At 35.5% G+C, this 22418-nt stretch overlaps 1 protein-coding gene and 1 pseudogene across 1 annotated transcript in view; both read left to right on the forward strand.

Annotated features, from left to right (window-relative positions):
• Window positions 1-22418, forward strand: part of Pros1 (protein S) — an 88103-nt gene that overhangs the window by 34368 nt on the left and 31317 nt on the right. The window contains exons 4-5 of the mRNA XM_047564955.1: window positions 17303-17389; window positions 22238-22360. Of these exons, the coding sequence (XP_047420911.1) occupies window positions 17303-17389; window positions 22238-22360 (210 nt within the window). The remainder of the gene's footprint in view (window positions 1-17302; window positions 17390-22237; window positions 22361-22418) is intronic.
• On the forward strand, window positions 5948-7344 carry LOC124993236 (heterogeneous nuclear ribonucleoprotein K-like; annotated as a pseudogene).

Below are 22418 nucleotides of genomic sequence, written 5' to 3' on the forward strand. Positions count from 1 at the left end.
CTCAATAACACAATCAATAATTTAGACTTAACAGACATTTATAGAATATACCATCCAACCAAGAGCGAATACACTTTCTTCTCAGCAGCACATGGATCCTTCTCTAAAATAGACCATATATTATGCCACAAAGCTAATGTCAGCAAATACAAGAAGATAGAGACACTACCTTGTATTCTATCAGATCATACTGGATTGAAGTTAGAAATAAATGAAAGAGTAAAAAACAGAAACTACTCCAAAACCTGGAGATTAAACAATATGCTATTATATGATGAATGGATAGCAGAAGATATTAGGAAGGAAATTAAAAAATTCTTAGAGGTAAATGAGAACAAAGACACATCATATCAAAATCTCTGGGACACTATGAAAGCAGTACTTAGAGGAAGATTTATTTCATGGAGTGCAATCAATAAAAGAAGTAAAACTCAACAAATAAACGACCTAACACTACAGCTCAAAGCCCTAGAAAAAGAAGAACAGACCAACACCAAAAGTAGTAGAAGACAGGAAATAGTTAAACTCAGAGCTGAAATCAACGAAATTGAAACAAAAGAAACAATACAAAAAATTGACAAAATGAATAGTTGGTTCTTCAAAAAAATAAACAAAATTGATAAACCTTTAGCCACACTAACAAAGAGAAGACGAGAGAAAACTCAAATCACTAAAATTCGGAATGAACAAGGAAATATCACAACAGACACGATTGAAATACAAAACATAATTAGAAGCTATGTTGAAAATCTATACTCCAACAAAATAGAAAATTTCGAAGACATCAACAGGTTTCTAGAGACGTATGAATTGCCTAAACTGAACGAGGAGGACATACACAATTTAAATAGACCAATTTCAAGTAATGAAATAGAAGAAGTCATCAAAAGCCTACTGACAAAGAAAAGTCTGGGACCAGATGGGTTCTCAGCCGAGTTCTACAAAACATTTAAAGAAGAGCTCATTCCAATACTTCTCAAAGTATTCCATAAAATAGAAGAGGAGGGAACCCTCCCAAACTCATTCTATGAAGCCAATATCACCCTGATACCTAAACCAGACAGAGACACATCGAGGAAAGAAAATTTCAGACCAATATCCTTAATGAACATCGACGCAAAAATTCTCAACAAAATTTTAGCAAATCGCGTACAAAAACATATTAAAAAGATAGTGCACCATGATCAAGTGGGTTTCATCCCAGGGATGCAAGGTTGGTTCAACATCAGGAAATCAATAAATGTAATTCACCATATCAATAGACTAAAGTCAAAAATCACATGATTATTTCAATAGATGCAGAAAAAGCATTTGATAAAATACAGCACCCCTTCATGCTCAAAACACTAGAAAAAAATAGGGATAGTGGGAATATTCCTTAACATTGTAAAGGCCATCTATGCTAAGCCCATGGCTAATATCATTCTCAATGGTGAAAAACTGAAAACATTCCCCCTAAAAACTGGAACAAGGCAGGGATGCCCTCTTTCACCACTTCTATTCAATATCGTCCTTGAAACTCTAGCCAGAGCAATTAGACAAACCAAAGAAATTAAAGGGATACGAATAGGAAAAGAAGAACTCAAACTATCCCTATTTGCTAATGATATGATTATATACTTAGAGGAACCAGGAAATTCTACCAGAAAACTTTTAGAACTCATAAGTGAATTCAGTAAAGTAGTGGGATATAAGATCAATGCACATAAATCTAATGCATTTTTATACATAAGTGATGAATCTTTGGAAAGAATAATTATGAAAACTACCCCATTCACAATAGCCTTGAAAAAAATAAAATACTTGGGAATCAGTCTCACAAAAGAGGTGAAAGATCTCTACAATGAGAACTACAGAACACTAAAGAAACAAATTAAAGAAAACCTTAGAAGATGGAAAGATCTCCCATGTTCTTGGATTGGAAGAATTAATATTGTCAAAATGGCCGTACTACCAAAAGTGCTATAGAGATTCAGTGCAATTCCATTTAAAATCCCAATGACGTACCTTACAGAAATAGAGCAAGCAATTATGAAATTCATCTGGAAGAATAAGAAACCCAGAATAGCTAAAGCAATCCTTAGCAGAAAGTGTGAAGCACGGAGTATCGCAATACCAGATTTTCAACTCTACTACAAAGCAATAGTAACAAAAATGGCATGGTATTGGTACTAAAATAGAAAGGTAGATCAATGGTACAGAATTGAGGACACGGACACAAACCCAAATAAATACAATATTCTCATACTAGAGAAAGGTGCCAGAAATATGCAATGGAGAAAAGATAGCCTCTTCAACAAATGGTGCTGGGAGAATTGGAAATCTATATGCAACAGAATGAAACTAAACCCATATCTCTCACCATGCACGAAACTAAACTCAAAATGGATCAAGGACCTCGGAATCAGACCAGAGACCCTGCAGATTATAGAAGAAAATGTAGGTCCAGATCTTCAACATGTTGCCTTAGGACCAGACTTCCTCAACATGACTTCCATAGCATAAGAAATAAAAACAAGAATCAATAACTGGGATAGATTTAAACTAAAAAGCTTTCTCTCAGCAAAGGAAACTATCAGCAATGCGAAGAAAGAGCCTACAGAGTGGGAGAAAATCTTTGCCAATCATCCTTCAGATAGAGCACTAATCTCCAGAATCTATAAAGAACTCAAAAAACTCTACACCAAGAATGCAAATAATCCAATTGACAAATGGGCTAAGGAAATGAACAGACACTTCACAGAAGAAGATCTACTAGCAATCATCAAACATATGGAAAAATGTTCAACATCTCTAGTAATAAGAGAAATGCAAATCAAAACCACCCTAAAATTCTATCTCACCCCAATTAGAATGGCAGTTATCAAGAATGCAAGCAACAACAGGTGTTGGCGAGGATGTGGGGAGAAAGGTACACTCATACATTGCTGGTAGGGCTGCAAATTAGTGCAGCCACTCTGGAAAGCAGTGTGGAGATTCCTTAGAAAACTTGGATTGGATCCACCATTTGACCCAGCTATCCCACTCCTTGGCCTATACCCAAAGGACTTAAAATCAGCATATTACAGAGATACAGCTACATCAATGTTCATAGCTGCTCAATTCACAATAGCCAGATTGTGGAACCAACCTAGATGTCCTTCAATTGATGAATGGACAAAGAAACTGTGGTATATATATACAATGGAATATTACTCAGCCATAAAGAATGGTAAAATTATGGCATTTGCAGGCAAGTGGATGAAATTGGAGAATATCATGCTAAGTGAGATAAGCCAATCTCAAAAACCAAAGGATGAATGATATCGCTGATAAGTGGATGATGACACAGAATGGGGGGTGGGAGGGGTTAGTGTTAGGGTTAGAGTTAGGGTTAGGGAGGGGGGCAAGAATGGAGGAAGGAAGGACTGTATAGAGGGAAAAGAGGGGTGGGAGGGGTGGGGAAGGGAAAAAATAACAGAATGAATCAAATAGTATTACTCTATGTAAATTTATGATTACACAAATGGTATGCCTTTATGCCATGTACAGAGAAACAACATGTATCCCATTTGTTTATAATCAAAGAAAAAAGAAAACTGTAATACTGATGATAGAAATTATAAATGACTGTTTTAGTCAGCTTTTTTTGCTGCTGTGACTAAAGGACCCTACCAACAGAATTGTAGAGGTGGAAAAGTTATTTTAGGGCTTACAGTTCAGAGTCCATAGAAGGCAGGCTCCATTCCTTGGTGCTCCAGGTGAAGTAGAACATCATAGCAGAAGAATATGGCAGAGGGAATCAGCTCTCATGGTGATCAGAAAGTGGAGAAAAAGATTTCCACTTTCCAGATACAAATGTATACCCCAAAGCAACATCCCAATTCCCACCTCTTCCATCCACACCCTACCACTTCAGTTACCACTCAGTTAATGCCTGTCAGGGATTAATCACTGATTGGGTTAAGACTTTCATGACCCAATCATTTATCCTCTGAACCTTTTTGCATTGTCCCAAAAGGGGGACACCTCACATCCAAGCCATAACAAGGACAGACCTGAAAAGAGAATGTATCCATGGTCCTGGATTAAAAGAATTAACATTGTTAAAATGATCATACCCAAAGTGGTCTACGGAATCAGTGTAATTCCATCAAAATAACAATGACTTTCCTCAGAGAAATAGAAAAAGCAATCCTACAAAAGAGGTAGAATAGCTAAAGAGTTCCTGACCAAAAGGAAAAAAAAAAAAAAAAGCAAGGTTGGAAGCATGATAATGCCTGACTTCAAAACATAACTCAAAGCTCTAAGTACTGAAGCAGCATAGTAGCGACATAAAAACAGATACACAGAGCAATGGAAGAGAACAGAAAACCCAGACATTAATCTGGGTAGAGAATAGATGGTCACTTCAATAAGTTTTATTGGCAAAGTTGGATATGTATATGCAGAGAAAGAAATTTTATCATTTCCTTTTGACATACACACACACACACACACACATACTCTCTCTCTCTCTCTCTCTCTCAAAATAGGTCAAATACCTAAATCTTAAACCTGAAACTATAAAATCCATTGCCAAAAAAAGAAAAAAAAAAGTGAGGGACATACTTCTAAACTTTGTGGTAGATAGAACCTAGTAGCACAGTAGCACAGGCAAAAAAAAAAAAAAAGTAAAAATAGACAAGTGGGAATACATCAAAATAAAACTGCATAAAGAGACAATAAACAGGATTTAGATAACCTATGAAGTGGGAGAAAATATTTGCAAATTCTATATCTGACAAGGGATTGTATCCAGAATACATACACACTCTCTCTCCTCTCTCTCTCTCTCTCTCTCTCTCTCTCTCTCTCTCTCCCTCTCTCTCTCTCACACACACACACACATACATGAAAGAAAATAAAGAAAAACCAAGCAACAAACCAAATCAAAAGACCAAAACAAAGCAAAATCCAATAGTCCAATTTAAAACTGGGCTAAAGAAACATATACAATACTTATCAAAAGTCATTCATATGGCCAACAAATACATGACAAAATGCTCCATTTCACTAATCATCAGAGAAAGGCAAATCAAACCACGGATATCTCATTTCAGTTAGAATGACTATCATCAAAAACGCAAGAAATAACAAATGATGGCAAGGATGTGCAGAAAAGGGAACTATTACACGATGTTGGTGGGAATGTAAATTGGTACAACTATTATGGAAAAATATGGGGATATCTCAAAAACTAAATATAGAACTATCATATGATTCAGCAATTCCACAACTGGGTATATACCCAAAGGAGAGAAAATCTTTGTATCAAAAAGAAACTTGTGCTTCCATGTTTACTGCAGCACTCTTCATACTAGTCAAAATATGGAATCCGCCCAGGTGTCCTTTGGGGGATAAATAAATGAAGAAAACTGGTGTATTTACACATTGAAATAGTTTTCAGCCATAAAAAAGTATGGAATCATATTATTTGCAGCAACATGGATGGAACTAGAGATCATTATATTAAATGAAACACGACAGGTGTAGAAAGATAACTACCACAGGTTCTCAAATATTTGTGAAAACCAATAAGTCAATCTTATGGACAAATGGAATGGAGTAGTGAGAGGTGAAGAAGGGTAGGTGTGAGGAGGGGCTTAAAGAAATTCCATAAGGAGCACCAAAAGTACAGAGAGGAGGAATCACTCTGTTCTTTAGCACGTTGTTTAACTACTGGGTGAAACAACATATGATTTATTTCAAAATGACTAGAAGAGTGTGAAGTTTCCAACACATAGAAATGATTAATGGCTGAAGAAACAAAAATGCTTATTGCCAGTGAGTGCTCAAAGGAGAAAGGAGGAAGATGCGCCAGGTGACAGCACTGCACTCACCTTTATCCTCTGTTTCTCTGCTGCACTGACCTCAAGGATTTGCCTGCATTTCATTTGTTTGCAGCCTATACATTGGTGTGTCCATTTTATACAAGAAAATGGAAACTGAACAACCAAAGGAAACCTCCAAAACCAAATCCAGTGGTGAATTTGGTAAGCGCCCTGCAGAAGATATGGAAGAGGAGCAAGCATTTAAAAGATTTGGAAACACTGAGGAGATGGTTGAATTACAAATTTGGCTTCAGAGCAAGAATGCTCGGGATGTGATTGGGAAAGGAGGCAAGAATATTAAGGCTCTCCAGACAGACTATATTGACAGGTTTCAGTCCCAGACAGCAGTGGCCCCGAGTACATATTGAGTATCAGTGCTGATATTGAAACCATTGGAGAAATTCTGAAGAAAGTCATCTCTACTTGGAAGAGGACCTGCAGTTCCATCAGTCACTGCATTCAACCAACTCCTGCTCAAATCTGATGCTGTGGAGTGCTTAAATTACCAAAGCTATAAAGAAAGTGACTTTGACTTCGAGTTGAGACTTTGATGCATCAGAGTCTGGCAGGAGGAATTATTGGGTCAAAGGGGCTAAAATCAAAGAACTTGGAGAGAAAAATCAGACAACAATCAAGCTTTTCCAAGAATGCTGCCCTTGTTCACTGACAGAGTTGTTCTTATTGGAGGAGAGCCTGATAGGGTAGTAGAGTGCATAAAGATCATCCTTGATCTTATATCTGAGTCTCCCATCAAAGGACATGCACAGCCTTATGAACCCAATTTTTATGATGAAACATAATTACAGTGGTTTTATAATGTTTGATGACTGCCACGGACGTCAGGTGGGATTTCCCATGTGAAGAAGAGGTGGTTTTGACAGAATTCCACCTGGTAGGAGTGGGCGTCCTTGCCTCCCTCTAGAAGAGATTATGATAAGATGAACCCTCATGGAAGATCACCTCCTCCTTTTCCTCCTCCTCCTGGTCGAGGTGCCAAGGTGGTAGCAGAGTTCGGAATCTTCCTCTTCTTCCACCACCACCACCTAGAAGAGGAGATCTAATAGCCTGTGACAGAAGAGGAAGATCTGGAGACCACTATGATAGCATGGTTGGTTTCAGTGCTGATGAAACTTGGGACTCTGTGATACATACAGAGAGCCCATCAGAATAACAGATGGCTTATGAACCACAGGGTTGCTCTAGATATGATTATTCCTATCCAGGGGGTCATGGCTCCTGTGGTGATCTTGGTGGACCTATTATGACAACACAAGTAACTATTCCCAAAGATTTGGTTGGATCTATTATTGGCAAAGGTGGTCAGCAGATTAAGCAAATCCATCTTGAGTCAGAAGCCTCGATCAAAATTGATGAGCCATTAGAAGGATCCAAAGATCTGATCATTACCATTGCAGGAACACAGGACCAGATACAGAATGTACAGTATTTGCTGCCGAACAGTGTGAAGCAGTATTCTGGAAAATTTTTCTAAGACTAGTGAAGAACTGAAGGAGTCCTGCATCTTTTTTTTTAAATCTGTTTAAAAAGCCAACATCCCTTTGCTTCGTAGGTGTTCTGCATTTGAGGTATAGTGAAATCTTTGCTGTTCACCAGATGTAATGTTTAGTTCCTTACAAACAGGGTTATTAGCAAAAACTAATACTGAAATTTTGAAACAGCAGCAGGGCGAGTGAATTTTATTTTTTGTTCATTGTTGCTGGTTTAAAAGAATCCCCCCATGTAATTATTGTGAGCACCTTGCTTTATGGTCAATGTAAACATTTTGGGAGATGAGACAGGGAGGAAAGTAACAACAATCTACATTCCTGGCCCCTGTTCAGAGCAGTGTTCAGAAAATGATGTTTTTTTGTAAGAAACATTTTATGATTTCTAAAATATATTTAGTGAACCTAAAAAAAAATGCTTTTTGCCGTGATTTGATTAATCCACATTGTGTAAAGGCATTGAATTATCACAATGCACCCCATAAAGATGTACACCTTTAGAAAGTTACAAGCTTGTATTTAAAAATATGTTAATTATTGCTTCTTAGGGCCATATAAAGACTGTTTCTGTAGAAGCAACACTCTAGAAGATACATTCCTCTGATCACTTAGTATAGTTGAATAAAGACAAATAGCATTTTAATATAGTGTTACTGTGTTTTGGGGAAGTTCCTTAGATAAAATATTTTTCTTTTTTCTATTTATCCCTCTTGACTTCCTCTTTTCTGGTTCCACCCAACTTTCTCTTCTCTTTTCCTCTTATTTGATAGCATGGTAGAAAACAAAAGTAGAAAAAAGCAAAAATAAAAACGAACCCCACCAGACACACACACATACAGACACAACCACATCACAACTACCACCACCACCCAAAAAAATCCCAACAACAAAAAACACAAAACAAAAAAAAGGCAGTGTGCAGTGGTGCATGCCTGTGATCTCAGCCACTCTGGAAGCTGAGGTAGGAAGATCACAAATTCAAAGCCAGCCTCACCAATAGCAAGGTTCTAAGCAATTTAGTGAGATACTGTCTCAAAATAAAAAATAAAAAAGGGCTAAGGATGTGTCTCAGTGTTTAAGTGCCCCTGGGTTTCATTCCTGGTATCAAAAACAAAAACGACCAAGATGTGGGCTCTAGTTGCAGACATGAAAGACTCTAGCTGTGTCAGGTTTAGCAAGTTCTTTAACTTTTCAGGTTCTGTTTTTTAAAAAAGTGTATGTTTTATTATATTTGCTGACTTCAGAGCTTTTGTAATATCAAATAAGTAAATAATATATATATACATATACACACACATATATATTTGCTTTACTGTGTCAACCTTTTGTCAAGTGTGAACTTATTATTTAATGAACCCATTATATGAAACAAACATATATTTTTGATTATGATTTGTTTTTGGCTCAGATTTTGTATTTTGATACATGTTTCACAATATATTTATTGAGTTATAGTGGTAAATCCCGCTGTTGAAAAAAGAAAAATAAAATCCCCTACTGAAGCTAAATTTTCTATCATTTAATGTGCATGTTATATGGGATAACGGTCCTAATTAGGAAAAAAAAAAACTATAATTTTGTCCCTGCTAAACCCAGCAGTAGTTTTACTAATTACCATAACTCAAGAAATTAGATCACAGTGGCCCATACTTTTTGAACAGTGTTTAAAGTTTCAGGGGCATATAAAGCACTTTATTTGATACTTATACTCCATGTTTTGTCTTGAAAATACATGATTTGGAATTGAAATGCCCTGGATTTCATCATTCAAACTTTATATGCACATTTGTGATACTGGGGATCGAACCCAGGGACTGGTGCATGCTAGGCAATGCTCTACCACAGAGCTGTGTCCACAACCCCTCAAACATAAGCTTCCAATTGTGTTGTTTTCTTCCTTGGAAAATAGAAAAAGTAGCCCCACCATCTCTATAGATCTTTGAAAATATCAGCCGATAGAATAGGTGATCCATTTAATGGGAGAGAAACTTCCTAGGAAGAGTGCTGAACATCAGATGTGAACATCAGAAAATCATTTCTAGTGTCTAGTTCTGCCAAGCTGGTAATTAATCCAGGCTGCTGACTCACTCCCTTCAACTCAACTCCAGAAAAACAATAGGGTTCCAGGCATGAAAAATAACACAATAAATTTTTAAAACAACAAGTATAAGAAACCCCTGGCTAGACTGAAGGCTGTCTTGACTTGGAATGTGGTGGAACTGAGGTGCTAAGCCTGAAGCAGCAGTAAAAGGATAGATTTAAGAATTTTAAACATGACCTAAGCTTTCAAGTTGAAAAGGAAAAAAAAAAAAAGTAAAATAGAGCAAACCCTTAGTAACAGGAAATACAAATAGGGATAAAAATAAATGAAATGGAAAAACAAAAAGGTTCATAAATTAGACTGACCTCTGGCAAGAATAATTAAGGAAGAACCAAAAAGAGTAAGAGGATATGCTAACACAAGAAGTACAGGATGGAAATGGGAAATATTCTAAAACCATATAGATTAAGAAGATAATCACAAAATATTTCAAACAGCTTATGACCAAAATTCATTTGGAAACTAAAACTGACTGTGTTCCCAGAAAAATATATAAAATTTCTACAATTTCACAAGAAGCAATAAAGAATTTGGTTATGCAAATGAGAATTGAACAAGTTAAAACTCTGACATGTTCTTTTTATCTGCCCCAAAATCCAGTCTTGGATGGTTTTACAAATGATTTCATTCAAGTTTAAAGAAATTATTGTTTTATCTTTTATAAAATTGTTCTAAAATGGAAAAATATTCTGTTCTAAGATCTTATTCCATGAGGATGATATATTCTTAACTCTATAGCCAGGCAAGGACAACACAAGAAAATAAAACAAAAATATATATATATAATTCCTTATTGTTGAGAATAAGAAGAAACACTGGAGGTTACAACCAATGCAATAACAGTAAAAAAATAAATAAGGGATATGTAGATAATAAGGCAAAATATATAACTGTCATTTGTAATTGATATATGCCTAGAAAAAATAGAATTCAAAGACAAAATATTCGAACACAGAAGATTTAGATAGTTCTAAGTCTGCCCTATAAAAATTCACAGTAGGTCTTTTTTTCTGCACAAGCAATAGTTCAGCAGAAAATAAAGACAATATCATTCATAATAACAGCAACTCCCATAAGACATCTAAAGTGTACATAAAACCTCTGTGGAGAAAATTTTAAAACTCCAATTAAGGCAATTGAAGACGAACTGAAATCATGGAAAGACATTTCCTGATCTTGAAGTGTGTGATGCTATACACAGAGATCAGTTTTCCCCAGATTTAGAACAATGCTGTTTTAATTTGTAAAAGAAATTTAATAAACTCAGTTGAAGATTTAAATCAGGGAATAAAATCCACACATGCCAAAAGGTTAAATGGGAAAAGTGTCTGATCTAATCTTAATAATAAAAAAAGCTGTAGAATTAAAATGTATAACCAAAAGAATGAGAAATTATACTCCATTATATATGATGTATCAAAGTGCATTCTATCCTCATGTATAACTAATTAAAACAAATTTTAAAAAATTTAAAAAATTGGTATTGTCAGAAGAACATGTAGACTAAAAGGAACTGAACACCGTTCATAGAAAGACACATGTGTATATAGCAACCTAATAATTGCTAAAGATGACACCACAAATTACTGTGGATTTCTTAGAAGATGGTATTGAGGAAAGCAACCATTAGTAGAAAAAATAATCTGGTTTTCTAATTACCACCAAGTATAAATGTGGATTGTAGGTAGAATATAGACAAAAACATTTAAGTAAATTTATGAAATTAATAAAAATATATGGGTGAATATGTTTGTACTTAACATCATTAAAGAAAAACTTCATATGCACAAATCTTAAGGCAAAATTACTAATAAATTTGATTATAATAAAATTAAGAACCCTTACAAGACAGAAATGAAAGGTAAGGTTACATGATAGATGGGAAATCTGGCAACCCCATGGTAACACATTTGCCTGGCATACAGAAGGTTCTGGGTTCAATCTCTAGCACTGTAAAAACTGAAAAACAAAATAAGCAAACAGGGGTGGGGGCAGTAAAGGTGACAGAAAGGTGATTTTTACAAATGTCTAAACTTTTGCAACCCCACAAGAACAATAAAAAGTACCAATAGAGAAATAGTTATAAAATATGAAGAATTTTTAGAGGAGGTAGTTAAATTAACTCCTAATTTTAAAAAAATGTGAATATATACCTCATCTCATTAGAATTCAGAAAAATAGTATGAGATATCATTTATTACTTATTAGTCTGGCAAACATTAGAGAGCAAATGAGTCTTTATGCTATGTGTGGGAGTGCACCGCTAAAGAGTCCTTACTCTAAAGAGTCATCCTATTTAGTGATGCCACCATTCCACCCTGTGTGTCTACTTCCATGAAATTCTTATGGAGCTACTCAGGAGACATCCCAAGGATGCCACTGCAGCACTACTTGCAGAGATGGAAAGTTGGAGCCAATCTGAACTATCTACCATGGGTAGAGAGGATTAGAAAACTGGAGATTGTATGCTACGGGAATAATACTTAGCAGTTGAAAGCAACAATTACGTAACAGCACAAATGGATCAAAAAAATTCATCACCGAATAAAATGTTAGAAAACATGATATACAATACAAAACCACTTACAGAAACAAAAATTATAGGCTCAAAATTATAAATATGTATTTTATAAGAACACAGGAAAATTTTTAAAATACACATAAAACTCATTAGAATTGTTGCCTAAGGGTGAATGGGAGTGGAAATGGGGACAATGTACATGTTTTTTAAAAGCAACTGATGGGCTATGTAAAGAGCAATAATAATAATAACATGCCATCAAGGAAGTATGAATAACTTTACTGACATCAAAACAAGCAAACATTCAGACTTCTATGTGATTTCTTCTTCTGTGACTTAAAAACCAGCAGTGTGGTGGGGAAGGATATAAAGTAGTTTCTTGGAGAAAAGAAAAATTCAGCTGACTCTGGCTCCATTGTAATCCAACTTTTATTGAGTTGCAGTGACTGAACTATATTTTTTAGAGTTGCAAATCAAGATAGCTAGGACAGTGGTGACTACAGCAGGTGGCAAAAGGGAACCAAACAGTTCAGTCCTTAACAAAATTAATAGGGAAAAAATATATGTAATAAGCCTGTCCCTGGGATGTTCTTTCTTGACCACTGAATCTTCTTTTGTGCCTGTTTCTTAACCCTTCCTGATGACTTTAATTTCTATTTATAATTCCATATCTTATGGAAATTTCTTCAGGATATAAAAACTGGGACGTTTCTCCCTCCAACTCTTACATTCCTGCTCCCTCTCCTCACCTTCCCTTATTCCTATAGTGCAGTAAGAAAGAGAAATGAGAAGGTGAGGGTCAGGGTGGAGTAGCCATGCAGCTGACTCTCCACATTAATTCTACATGTACTTTTCCATAAAAACCATTATCACACACATTAATATAGGCCTACATACAAGATACCTCATGAGCAATAATACCTACCTCGTAGTCTGGTCTTGGGTCCTAATCACCACATGAAACATTTCATCTGGACCTCCTATTCCAGGACTTTCAAATTTTAACTGTTGTTCACTGTCAGACTTGTTCAGAAATGCGAAATTATGCTTTCTCAAAAACAGTTATTCTAATAAAATCTCCACAGTAGAATAAGCTGTTTTTTTCTTCCTTTGATGATTGGGAGTGGGTGATTCATAAGAAGGAATACATGAACCGAAGGAAGCACCTATAAGACCTGAAAGTGCTTAGTTTTCTTAGGGCTCCAGAAAGACCACTCTGATGGAAGATATTATTTCAATAGCAAATTATAATTCACCATGGTAGACTGAATAATGACTCCCCAAAGATATCCATGTCCTAATCCTCAGAACACGTGATGGTTTCTTATATGCAAAAGGAATTTTGCAGATGTGATTAAGGATTTTGAACTATTTTATCCAGGTTTATCTGAGGGGTCCCATAATGCTGTGAATCATTATTAAAAAGTGTAGGAGATCAGAGTCAAAGTAGAATATGAGATGTTGGGGCAAGAATTGGAGTGATACAAGGATGGGACCATGAGGAAGGAATGTAGATAGCCTCTAGAAGCTGAAAAAGGCAAGGAATTCATTTCCTTAAACTCTTCAGATGGAATGAACCTTTTCTGACACTTCTGTTTTAGACTTCTGATACACATAACTGGAAGAAAATACTATTTTGTGTTGCTTAAAGCTATTAAGTTTTTAATAATTTGTCACAGCAGTACTAGGAAACTTAAATGTACACTAATTTCAAATAAGCCATTGAATCTATATGTGGTAAATTGAATTTTCCAGAGATGATGCAAAAATCTCTCCCATTCTACACATTCATCTGAAATGTCTTTTACCACCTCCTTATCAAGAAGTGGATTTCATCTCCCCAGCCCTTTCGTGTAGATGTTCAGAGACGGGGTTCGCTGAGGATGAGGACAAAGGACGCCTACCTTACCTAGCGCGTGCTTACTCAGTCATCACAGATCGAGCTCTGAAGGCATGGATCTAATTTTATTTATGGTTGTACAGGACATATATAGGCACATTATCCAATCAGGTTAACAGGCTTGTTAAAGTATAACAGAGTCAGCCTATAGGTGAACTATATGTCGAGGGTCGAGGTAGTTAAACAAACCAGGTATGCCTAAGCAATTCTGCCCAGCAACAGGTCTGAGACAAAGGACTGGTGGGACAGTAAGCTCCTGCACACAGCATGAGGCAAGGCAGTGCGGGTGAGCTCACATCACAGCTTGCTGGGATGCTTGACAGAAGGAGGCCTCCCCTCAGCTCTTAGCTCAGCCTCAGCAGCTACAAAGACCTGCATTCCATGGCAAGTCTTTACCATTACTTCAGTTTCTCTGTCCAGACTGTTTGGCTTACTTAGACCATGGTGTCAGCGACTGCTGTCAGATAAGCTTGAGGAATGTTCCCTACACTTTCTTCCTTGGGTGGACCCTAGGGATGGCTTTGATCAATAGAATATAGTACAAGTGAGTATAATGCCTCTTAACTGGCCTAGCAGTTTTCGCATTCTCTTTCTTAGAAGCTAACTGTCATGAAAGAAGTGCCACTTTGAGACCAGCATGTAAGAGAAAGTCATCCACAAGGGAGGCCCTGAAGCATGATATAGCATATGAAGATAGAGGTGCCGAGGAGCACAGGTTGCCTGACACATGAGTAAATAACCATCTTGGGAAGGCTTTTCACCCAGCCTCCAACTGCCCTAACTGCCTCCATGTGCTGCAGAGACCTATAACCTCCAAAACTCTTTTCAAATAGTTGACTCACAAATCATGAGCAAAATACTGATTATTTAAGTTCCTCATCTGGGGGATGTTGTTCAGCAAAAGATAACCAAAGCACCATCTTTTGTAGTAAGTTGTTGACTATCTGAACAATGAAGTGATGCATAAAATGCCTTTAGTAGCCATTAGGAAGTATGTTTCTGGTACTAAATAACCCCTAGTTACTTTAAAGTCCCTCAGTGTTTTATTTCTGTTTTCTCAGCTATTTTTTCTTAGTTTACTAGCAATAAATGTCAGGTTACTATATTTAATTTCACAGGGTGGTAGTCAGGAACAAAAGGAATGAAGTAAACCTGCTTTGCCATATTAAGGAATTATACAAATATTATTGTTTTATTCTCTATGCAACATTAGAAGTTGCCTGCAGCAACCAGAAACACTAACTCCTATTGACTTAATTATAACACCCATGATTCCCAGAAATGCTAATGCTTTATTGACAGAGTTGCACCTGGACCCCTTTGAAAATAGAAGTTAAAAACAATGAAAATTTTGGCACAAAAACTTGTAAGTTATTCTAGCAGTACAGCAAGATTCAAATGAACTACCATGTCCTTTGGGTTCCATTAATGGTTTGTAATGAAGAACACATCTTAAGTCATAATGAAACTATTATTAAAAATTCAAATGGCTATTAAGGGCTGGGATTGTGGCTTAGTGGTGAAGCAATGGCCTAGCACATACGAGGTATTTGATTCTAACCTCAGCACCACATACAAATAAATAAAATAAAGGTATTGTGTCCATCTACAACCAAAAAAAAAATATTTAAAAATTTCAAATGGCTATCCAATAGAAGTTCCATTACTTGGCATAAATGAAGGTTGGATATCTCAACCACAGCATGATATTCCATGTGTCAGAAATATCTTCCAGTCAGAAACTAAGAAATTAATTTCATGCTGCCTTGCATGAGCCAGGAAGCTAGAATTGGACATTCCAGATGTTGCCAAAGATTTTATTCACTCTGCAATTGGTCAAATAAAACTCCTTCTGAAGAAAGGATTCCAACAGTTTGAAGGACTAGTGAATGATTACGAATATAAATGAGGTCAAAAGGAGACTATATATACAGGTATGGGAATATGGTTAGTTTTTGGTGGAAGATATAAACCAAAAATTCAACAATCTGAGCAAAACCTAAGTTATCTAGTTGGCAAAACAATTGTAATAGAAGCAAAAATGTCTTTGGAAAAAATGTTATCTCAGGTATAAATTATCACAGGACAATGACAGAAAGATGCATCTAGAAATCGCCCAGCTGGCACAGGAAATACAGCGACAAATAGGAAGAACACACAGAGGCAGCAGTCTTGGCGATAAGGACGTTGATAATGAAGGAAGCTGATTTTGTTAGAGTTGAAAGTCCTTTTAAATCATTCTCCAGACTCTATCTCTTCTGAACACCTTTCTCAAAACTTAGAAAACTATGTCTATCAGTAGTGCTGTCTTAGAGCTGGGCTGAGAGGGACCTTTTAAGACAAACTGCATGACCAGTGGATCCTGATCCTCAGAGTACCTAAAGGGACCATGTCAATAAGATTTGTTTTCAAATATTCCTGAAAGCAGATACAGCATAATAGAAATGCTCAGTGTCCTGGATTTCAACTTTTAAATCGAAGCAAACCATGATGTTAATAACATAAATTTTGAAATGGATTGTTTACCTAGTGAAAGAATGAGTTTGCATCTTCTTGTTGATGGGGTAGTTGATGATATTAATTTAATACTAACAGAAGAGAAATTTCAGATGTTGTAGAAGGAGGGGAACTAAGTTACATTTGTTACATCACAGGATGTTTTGATGAATAGCACTGAAAAAAATGTATCAGCACAGCATAATCTCCCACAAGAAGCAAAAACAAATTTCTCAGTCAGTAAACGTTGATAATAAAAGCCTTGCTACATAATTCTACCTCCCTGATTCTTAAACAGCTTAAACAGTGGTAATCCATTCCCTCAAGTGGAATTGAGACATCAAGAACACGTCAGAAATTTTCTTCAGTGACAACTTGATGACCTTTTTACCTCTAGTACCACTAAATGGAGAACAACCAGAAGAATTTTGTATTTAAAAATGTATTCAAATATTTTCCCCATATTATCCATGCTGTTATATATTCTTAGACCATTGACAATTTAGAGATTATGCATTTGTGTTGATTTTTATTCAAGTCACTTATATAGTGTCCTATAATGTTTTAATATTCCGTGTTCATCAAAGTTCAGTTTAGATATGCTGTTTCTCAAGGAAAGTGGGAATATTTTATACATGAATCATGCAGCATAAAAAATGAACTGTGCCTTTCCTCTTGTTTAAAATGTAGAAACTTAAAGCTAATATACTACTTAGATCTTATAAACAGTCTTCAGTTTAATTAATATGTTCTACTCTGACAGAAAAAAAAAATAGATGAAAACAGTTAGGGTTGATATTTTTGAATACTAAATCTTGTGAATCCACAGAAGCATAAACATCCTACCTCTTAAAATAATTTTTACCATGATTGCAGATCAACTAAGTGTGGCTGCTCTAAGAAGATTATATTTGTTTCTCCCTATAGCTTGTCTTGGTGCCTTCCGAGCTGGATTGTTGTCTGCTGCACGACAGTCAACTAATCCTTACCCTGACCTAAGGAGCTGTATCAATGGTAAGCAATCTACCAGGGAGTTCCAAACAAAACAAAACATAAACCCTGCAAGTAAAATACTCTGTGTTAATATAAACTGATGTTCAAAAATCAACAAATGAGCCCTCAAATGAGTTCTTGTTTAGTAAGGGCTAGGACATTGACTTTAGAAATTTTATTCTTAACAGCTTTAGTTTAGCTGTTGTGACACAATCATGTAGCATGCATCAAATGTCACAGTTGATTAATAGATCAAAGTAGTCGTATTTATTCTTCCAACTTTTGAGCATCAGTATTATAAATGTGAAAAATGTTGTGTGGATGAAATTAGCCTTCATGCTCTCAAGTTCACTTAAGGCCTAGTGATAATTCTAGTTGATAATATTTCTCTCATTTGCCAGTTTTTCAGCTGAGGGTCCAAGATAAAAAGGTGAAACTGCAAAATAAAAATTGGGAAGATTTTTCTGTGAATATTTTACATGCAGCATTGGAAGTATCTAGATATTTATTTTCATTTTCTCTAGTGTAAAGTGGTTGTAATTATACAGGTAGAACAAAGGGACCATTGCAGTGTCTAGTGAAGACAGAAAGACCCCAAATAAATACAGAAACAAATGGGTTTGTTATTTAAGATACTGATAAGGTGCTATGATATTTTATGAAGAAAATATAAACAGGGCACTATAATTGAGCTTTTTCTTATACTTTTTAATATATAATTTTGCTGCTAATATTCCTTATTCTAAATAAACATTATCTTATGTTAATATAATCACTCAGGCTATCTTTAGCCTGGTTTCATGGTTTATTTTTCCATCCATTAACTTATTAGTATGTTAAAAGTAAAAATCTATTTTAAAGGGGTGTCTTTTGGGTCTTGCTATTTAATCCAGTCTGACATTATGTCTTTTAGGGAAGTGTTAGACCACAGACCATTTACACTTAACATAAAAGTCAGTCTTTTTTGAGGATTTCTTTTTGTCACTGGTTTTAATTTAAATTGAAATAGAATCTTTAAGCTTATTTGCCTTGAGCTTTTTTGAGCTTCTTTGATCTGTAGATTCATAATTTTTCATCAAATTTGGAAAATTAATTTACCAAAGTTATTATCCTTATTTACTCATTTTTTCCTCTTCCACAGCTCTCTTTTTCTCCTAGAACTTTAATAGCACATATGTTAAACCACTTGGCATTGTTTGACAAGTTATTGATACTCTGAGTTTTTTTTTCTGTTGTTTTTATTTGTCTTCATTTTTGATAATATTTGTGTCTTGAAATTTACTCTTCTTTTCCTCTGCTGTGTATGATTTACTTTTAACCCTATCTCATTTATTTTTCATTTCATATATTGTAGTTTGCATGTCTATAAAAGCCCCATATGGCTCTGTTATATAGCTTCAATTTTATTCCTTCATCAGGCTTGTGTTTACTACTCAAACATGTAAAATGCATTTATAATAGTTATATTGACTTACGTTCCTGCTTGTTCTAATATGTCTCTCATTTTCGGATATATTTCATCAGTGGTTTTTTCTTTTGATTGTAGGGTATATTTTCCCGTTTCTTTGCATGACTAGTAATTTTTTATTATATACTGTACAGAACAAACAATACTATTCCAAATAGCAATAGGAAAAGGGATTTGGAACTTCCAGTTAGGGTTAATGTGGACTAACAGGACCAGATTTACTATTCTGTCTTAAATGAGTAGAAATGGTCAAATTTTTAGACATTGGATAACAAGGAGCAAGGTACTGTAATTCCCAAGAAAGAAGAAAAATGTTTATGTTGTTGAGTTCTGGGTTCTGTTATCTTCTTTTAAATATTGTTTGATTTGGTTCTGACACTCAGCTAAGTAACTTGGAATAACTCCAACTTGATTGTAAGCTTGGTTAAAGCATCCTAGAAAAAGTCATTAACATAAAGCTAAATTTAGCCCTAATAAGAGGACCATCAAGCTTGTGAGGTTTCTGTCTGATGCCTTATATGTCAGGAGATCTTTATAGTCTGACTACTCTAAAATGAACCATCTCTGGCCCTGTGTGAGCTCTGGAAATTGTCCTGTGAAGGTCATTATTCAGCCAAGAATCCTTGATCTCTGGAGTCAGTACCCCCCCACACCATGGCCTCACTCTCAATATTACTTTGACCTTCCAAAATTTCAGTTATTTGTCTTCTCCACCTGGGAAGACCAGTGCTTTATTTGATTCCTGCACTGGTGCATGCAGACATCTCTGGACTGGAATACGATACTATTTTTTAATTTACTTTCCCTTAGGAATCAGTTTTCTGTCGCTTTTCTACAATATTTGGAAACCATTATTTATTTCATATATTTTGATGAGGTTACTTATTTAAGGCAGGAAGATAAACTGAGTCCTTTTATTCTATCATAGCCCAAATAAGAAGTCCCAAGTTCTTTTTTCCAGTTGCTACTGAGAATAGTTTATCTGGTCTGCCTTACTCATGAAATTGTTTTTAGGGTCAAATAAGGCAATATGTTTTTTGTTTGTTTTGTTTTTTTAATTTAAATTTTTTTTTTATTTTTGCAGACTGCATTTTGATTCATTGTACACAAATGGGGTACAACTTTTCATTTCTATGGTGGTACACAATGTAGATTCACACCATTCATGTAATCATAAATATACATAATAGGGTAATACTGTCTGTTTCATTCTACTATCATTCATTTCCCCACCCTTCCCGCCTCATTTTCCTCTACACCATCCAAAGTTGCCTCATTCTTTTCTTCCCGTGGCGGGAACCCCCCCCCTCTGCCCCACCCCATTATGTATTGTCATCCACTTATCAGAAAACATCCAGCCTTTGGTTTTTTGGGCTTGGCTGTTTCACTTAGCATGATATTTTCCAACTTCTCCACTTATCAGCAAATGCCACAATTTTATTCTTTATGGCCAAGTTTCATATATATATATGTGTGTGTGTGTGTGTGTGTGTGTGTGTACACACACACACACACACACACACACACACACACACACCTGTTTCTTTATCCATTCATCAATTGAAGGGCATCTCAGTTGGTTCCACAATCTAGCTATTGTGAATTGAGCTGCTATGAACACTGATGGGCTGCATCACTGTAGTATGCTGATTATAAGTCCTTTGGGTATAAACTGAGGAGTGGGATAGCTGGGTCAAAAGGTGGGTCCATTTTCCAAGTTTTCTGAGGAATCTCCACACTGCTATGGAGTGGCTGCACCAAATTGCAACTCCACCAGCAACATGTGAGTGTGCCTTTTCCCCACATCCACGCCAACACTTATTATTGCTTGTGTTCTTGATAATAGTCATTCTAATTAGAGTTAGATGAAATCTTAGGGTGGTTTTAATTTGCATTTCTCTAATTACTAGGGATGATGAGCACTTTTTCATACATTTGTAGATCACCTGTATATCTTCTGTGAAGTGTCTGCCCAATTCCTTAGCCCATTTATTGATTGGGTTCTTTGTATTTTGGGTGTAAAGTTTTTTAAGTTCTTTATAAACTTTGGAGATTACTGCTCTGTCTGAAGTGTGTGTGGTAAAGATTTTCTCCTACTCCATAGGCTCTCTTTTTACATTATTGATTGTTTCCTTTGCTGAGAAAAAACTTTTTAGTTCAAATCTATCCCATTATTGATTCTTGCTTTTATTTCTTGTGCTATGGGATCTTGTTAAGGAAGTCTGATCCTAAGACAACATGATGGAGATTCGGCCTACTTTTTCTTTTATTTGGTGAAGGGTTTCAGGTCTAATTCCTAGATCATTGATCCATTTTGAGTTGAGTTTTATACAGAGTGAGAGATAGGAGTTTAATTTCATTTTACTGCATATGGATTTCCAGTTTTACCAGCACCATTTGTTGAAGAGGCTATCTTTTCTCCATTGTAAGATTTTGGCAACTTTGTCTAGTCTGAGGTTACTGTAGTTATGTGGGTATGTCTCTGTGTCTTCTATCCTATACCATTGGTCTACCTGTTTATTTTGGTGCCAGTATTACGCCATTTTTGTTACTATTGCTGTATAGTAGAGTATTGTAGTATAGTGATACCTCCTGCATCACTCTTCCTGCTCAGGATTGCTTGACTATTCTGGGTCTTTTGTTCTTCCAGATGAATTTCATGATTGCTTTTTCTACTTCTATGAGAAATATCATTGGGATTTTAATTGGAATTGCTTTAAATCTGTATAGAGTCTTTGGAAGTATGGCCATTTTGATAATATTAATTCTGCCTATTCAAGAACATGGGAGATCTTTCCATCTTCTAAGGTATTCTTCAATTTCTTTCTTTAATGTTCTGTAGTTTTCATTGTAGAGATCTTTCACCTCTTTGGTTAGATTGATTCCCAAGTATTTTTTTTTTTTGAGGCTATTGTGAATGGAGTTGCTTTCCTCTCTTCCCTTTCAGATGTTTTATCGCTTATGAATAAAATTGCTTTAGATTTATGAATGTTGATTTTATATCCTGCTATTTTGCTGAATTCATTTATTAGGTCTAGAAGTTTTCTGGTGGAGTTTTTTTTTGAATCCTCTAAATATAGAATCATGTCATCAGCAAATAGTGACAGCTTGAGTTCTTTTCCTATTCGTATCCCTTTAATTTCTTTGCTCTATATGTTTTTAAAAGTATCTACATTATAGTTATAAAATATTGTACATATTTGCAATATAATAGTGGTGTTCTTTCATAAAATGCTTATAAAGGTTTATGTAATGGACTCACTTTTTATGAAAAGGCATTATTTGAACAAAGGAGTCATATTTTTTGATTAGTTATAAGCTTCATACAAAAATTGTATTGAAAAGCAAATTATTTTACTGTGGCATGAAATAAAAATTAAATAGTTGTTTATTTCTTTCAGCTATTCCAGACCAGTGTAATCCTCTGCCATGCAATGAAGAAGGATATGAGAGCTGCAAAGATGGGCAAGCGTCATTCACTTGCATTTGTAAATCAGGCTGGCAAGGAGAGAGGTGTGATTTTGGTATGTATAATTATCCCATCTGTCTCGTCTGGATTGGACACATGAAAAGTTCTCTGCA

The sequence above is a fragment of the Sciurus carolinensis genome, chromosome 9, assembly GCF_902686445.1.
Source record: "Sciurus carolinensis chromosome 9, mSciCar1.2, whole genome shotgun sequence".
In the NCBI taxonomy this organism is placed as follows: domain Eukaryota; kingdom Metazoa; phylum Chordata; class Mammalia; order Rodentia; family Sciuridae; genus Sciurus; species Sciurus carolinensis.